This window comes from Cariama cristata, unplaced genomic scaffold, assembly GCF_000690535.1.
Source record: "Cariama cristata isolate BGI_N322 unplaced genomic scaffold, ASM69053v1 scaffold25946, whole genome shotgun sequence".
NCBI lineage: Eukaryota > Metazoa > Chordata > Aves > Cariamiformes > Cariamidae > Cariama > Cariama cristata.
Window position 1 is genome coordinate 2486 of NW_009624188.1, and position 4746 is coordinate 7231.

General features: G+C 50.0%; 1 protein-coding gene across 1 annotated transcript in view; it reads left to right on the forward strand.

Annotated features, from left to right (window-relative positions):
* The window catches only part of TIA1 (TIA1 cytotoxic granule-associated RNA binding protein), a gene marked incomplete at both ends in the record, with an annotated part of 8306 nt that overhangs the window by 2315 nt on the left and 1245 nt on the right, over positions 1 to 4746 (forward strand). Inside the window, 4 exons of the mRNA XM_009703088.1 lie at positions 2873 to 2948; positions 3401 to 3509; positions 3999 to 4094; positions 4189 to 4273. Of these exons, the coding sequence (XP_009701390.1) occupies positions 2873 to 2948; positions 3401 to 3509; positions 3999 to 4094; positions 4189 to 4273 (366 nt within the window). The remainder of the gene's footprint in view (positions 1 to 2872; positions 2949 to 3400; positions 3510 to 3998; positions 4095 to 4188; positions 4274 to 4746) is intronic.

The window sequence follows — 4746 nt, forward strand, 5'->3', positions numbered from 1 at the left end:
CGTTCAGGTGTTACCAGAGTAAGGAGCGGTTCGTTCCTTCCATCCTCCAAATGTAAACCATTAATTTTCCTTGTAGTGTTGTCTGTACTGGACATTGAAGTTTCTTGATGGTGATGTAAGAGAACATAGAGTGCTTTGGAGTGTTGTGTAGTGAAGCATTTAATTGAAGTAAGTTTGTTTTTTGTTGTTTTTTTTTTTTTTCCCCTCAGAGTCCAGTGTATTACTCTTTTAATGCCGGTTTGATTTCCTCTCGTGATAAGGTTTTAAAAAAGAAAAACTGTGATCTGAATGTGACTTGCTGCAGACGACTCTAACGCTTGGCTGCATCTTTCGTAATTGTCACCCAGGAAATGCAGAGGGTCGGACTCCGAAGGGGAGTCGGTTTATCCTCTGGCCAAAGGCGGTCTGGCTGGAAGGGACGAGGGGCTCTCGAGCCGAGCTGGACTGCAGGGAGGAGCGCGAGAGGGAGGCGGTGGTAGAGGGCCGCGGCGGCGGGGCCGCGGCAGAGCTCTGAGAGTTTCCCCCAACCGAGTCAGTGCTGGGGTTCTGAGGGCACAGGTCCGTGGGCAGTCACCTTTAACGAACGACCCCCCAAAAAACCCAAAAACCCCTCCTGAGCCCGAAGCCAAACGTTAACGTCTGAACGTCACCTGAGGGAGTGTAGAGTCACAGTGAGCATCGGTCCACGGTCCATATTGCTGGGGCCGTGCCCGTTGTCCCATCTTTTCTAGAAGAGCTTTTTGGAGGTAGAGCAGTTGCTGTGTGGTGGTGACGAGGGGGAAGGGGGAGCGAGGCTCTTGCTTTTGGGGTGCTCGGCGCACAGCCGTAGAGCTAACGCGGGGAAAGCTCGCGGTTTGCCCTGGCTCACGCTAACTGTCCAAAAAGAAGCGCGGTTCTTTCCTTCCCACGAAAGTCGTAGATGAAGAATTGTCCCCGTAACGGCTCTTTTGGACTCTTGTTCCGAAAGCGAGAGGTGAAGTAAAGCCGAAGTGACCTCGATTTTCTACCTGTTTAAATGTAACCTGGAAAAGTATCGCTACCGTCTCTGAAGCGGTCGAATGAAGTTACGTGACTTTGCCTGTTCTTCATCAGCGACTAGTTTCTGGAAATGTGGTGCTAGTGGAATATTTCCTGATTTTTTATTTTTTTTTCCAAACTGTCTTTGTGGGTGCTAAACTGAGCCTTTTTTTAATGACACCGAGATTGAACTACTGCATGATTAGCGCATAAGAAATTTTGGTAAATCTTTGCATCTGGATTTTTTTAATCCCTGTAAAATCACACTTTCATTGCGGTTTCCTTTTATGCTTGCTGTACGCATGTTTTCACTTGTTCTCAAGTCTTTATTTTCCAAGTTTTCGGTTGAGGGTAAGTAGAGATGAGTTTTTCCCCCCCTCCCTCTATAGGCTCTTTAGAGCAAAGGGGTCTAAGCTTACCAAAGTGGCTCTTCTCAGGCAATTTGTAACATATTACCCAAATTCTGACCTAACCCAGGAAGGGGGGAAGAAAAAAGGGGGAAGGGGAGGGGGGTGGTCTCACCGAGAGGAAAGAACGAACATTTCTGCTGTAGCTTTGGGAGAGGCGTTTTCCTCGAGCCTTCGGCGGCGGCGTCAGGGCTAGGGGCTAACGTGTGCCAGAATTAGGCTTACGATGCAGCATTTGCAGTCGCTGCAAGGCTTAAAAAACCGAGCGTAACGAACCTTCTCTTCACTGTCCTTTTTTTCACCAGTCCTGGAATGCTAAATGTTGTGCACGTGTTAACGCTAGTTTCTCTGAACCCTATTATTTTAGACGGCCGTAAGTTACGTTGCATGACTTTCTGACTGGTTTTACATTGTCGTTTCTGTTCTTTTAACGCCTGTACGTGTGGGGCGAAGGAGGGGAGGAGAGGGTGGCCTGTACGCGAGCGCATCTCGCCCCTCGGCTAACTCGTGCGCAAATTGCCTGAGAAACACTGTAGAATGGCGTTCCAGGAGCGGGGTTTAGCGCTTGTAGCTGGGTTCTCTTTTTAACTCAATCTCAAATAATAGGGCTCTGGTTATTTTGCAGAGTGTCTCTGAAGAATGGACAGAATTGCCGTGGCTAACTACAAGCTACAGTTCACAGTGGACAAACGTTGTAGTTTTCTTATTTACTTTTATAAATTTATTTTTTTTTCTTTCTTATATCTCGTAGTTTCCAATCAGTCCTGTATGATTGCTGTTGTACAAATGCAGTTTAAATGATGTGTAATATGTAGTTTTAAGACGTGAATGTTTCGGTGTTTTATTTTCTTCAATAATTTCTGAAAATGTCAATCTCTCAAAATTTACAGCTGCCCACAGTCCAAAAAGGGGGTAACGAATTGACCCGAGAAAATTAAAGAATTCGGTTAACAGGCGACGTATGCCTTTTAATTCCTATCTTTTTTCATTTTCTCTATTTAATATTTTGAATGAGTAGGTAGAATGTGTTGGCAAATAGCGAGTTTTAAAATTGCATGGTTAAAGAGAGCCATTCGGCTAATGTTAGTCAGCTACCTGCCTTAAGTCATTCTTTTGAATAGCTGCTTTGACCATGCTTTGTGTCTTTAACGGTCTGTAAAAGCGTTTTGAAGCGGGAGCCAACTGTCGTAAAGTACATATGTTCGTTAAGAGAAGCTATCGATTTGCATGTTTACACAATTAAGTTTAATTTTGCTACTCCCTGGCAAAGCATTGGTAAAGTTCTGTTTAGAAAAGAAGCCTTTTGCTTTGACCGTGTTGCTGTGCGATAAACGGTTGACGTTAGTAAAGGTAAAACGTGAACATAAGCTGTAGGCGTGACTCGAGTTGTCATTTTAGTAAGGTCGTCTTTTGAAGGCGCTGAACTGGCTCTCGTTTCTGCTTTCTAGAGACGCGCGCGTGGTTAAGGACATGGCGACGGGAAAATCTAAAGGATACGGCTTCGTTTCCTTCTTCAATAAATGGGTAAGCTGCGGCACGGTCTCGAGCGCCCCTGAAAAGCGGATGATGATTTTCAGCGGCGGCTATGGGGAAGGAGCGTCATCGGGCCCCCGACGCTGTCCGGCACCGGTTTGTCCTCCTGCCGAGGGGGAAACTTTTTCGCTCTTTGGCGAAGCGCTCCGCTGTCGCTGTAGCCTTTCTAAAGCACGCGGCCAGCGACGTCCAAATGAGCGACGTACAGGCACGACAGAGCGACGATACGGCCGGCGTGTATCCAGCGGGTTGTGGGTGCGCTCAGTGAGGCCTAACGGCGTCCTTCGTCCTGCCTAAATCCGCTTTTTTCGAGGCAGGATTTCTTTTGGCACGTGGCGGATGTCAGGCGGGGTAGGCGCGCAGCGATGTCATTCGTTTGGCTCTATCGCAAAAGGAAGAGACGCCGACGGTGGGCTTTTCTTCTCTCCCTCTCTGGTGGACAGGACGCGGAGAATGCCATTCAGCAGATGGGCGGTCAGTGGCTCGGTGGAAGGCAAATCAGAACGAACTGGGCGACGAGAAAACCTCCGGCTCCGAAGAGTACATACGAATGTAGGTTCTCGGTTATTTGCCTCTTTGCAAACCTCCCGCCGCGGCCGTAAGGAGGAAGAGGAAAGGGCGAGCTGCAAGCCGCCGAGTCTGTGGGAGAAGGGAAAGCGGGCGCTGAAGGGAAAGCGGGCGCTGAAGGCAAAGGCGCTCTCAAAGGGTTTCAGACCTCCTGAATAAAGCAGCTTCCTTAGCCACGGCCACTGTATTGCCGCTACGGGAGGGATGCTTGCGGCTCTGCACGCTCGGGTTGGAAGCCGGCTTTCTCTCTAGACGGCCGGGACCGCTCCGGCTTTGTAACTTCGCTCCCCCCGGCTTTTAGGGCTTGCTGTTGTGATGCAGAGCGGGACTGTGGCAGAGATTGTAAAGGAGGTGTCTCAGACCTACCTGATAGGCGTTTGCAGTTTGCGCTCCGCATCTCGTGCCTATCGGGATTAGAATCGCTACGTCACGTGTATCCGATCCACTGAAAAGCTCTGTAAAAATCTCTTTAAGCAAACACCAAACAACTGTCTTACGACGATGTGGTCAATCAGTCCAGCCCGAGCAACTGCACGGTGTACTGCGGAGGCGTCACTTCAGGACTGACAGGTATAGCGTGCCTTCAAACTGCCGTCGCCTTGAACGTCGCCTTGAGTAACGGTGCGGTCGCCTCACGTTGCTGCTCTGTTTCTTCCTGCTTCAGAACAGCTAATGCGCCAGACCTTTTCTCCCTTCGGGCAGATAATGGAAATTCGAGTCTTCCCAGATAAAGGCTACTCCTTTGTACGGTAGGCTGCTGCGCGGCGTGCCCGTTGGTGGGTGTAATAACAGTGACGGTTTCGCGCACTTTTGGTGTCGGCGGAGCGTGGGTGGGCGTATGCCCGACGGGAGGGTCTGCTCTACGGCAGCCCTCTCTGACTGCGGCCCGATCTGAGGAGGGTGTGACGGCTCGCAGCGCTCTCGGCGCCGGTAGGAAAAAAACCCTCAACCCGGTCCAAACTGGTGCGGCGCCTTGCGTCGTGAGAGATCTCGGTCTGTTCCTCTGGGCGATTTCGCAGTGGAGTTACGGAGGCAGACGGTCAAGGTTTAGAGTCGTTTTCTTCATCTCTTTCTTGACGAGGCTCCAGACGATAAAAAACATAAGTGTAATTGGGCTTGCTCTCCTTCCTGCCGAATTTTCCCGTTTGTCTGGGGAGAGCTACGGCACCGAGACGGGACAGGTGACCGTAGCCTAGCGGTCCCTGCCGGGGGTGACAGGGGA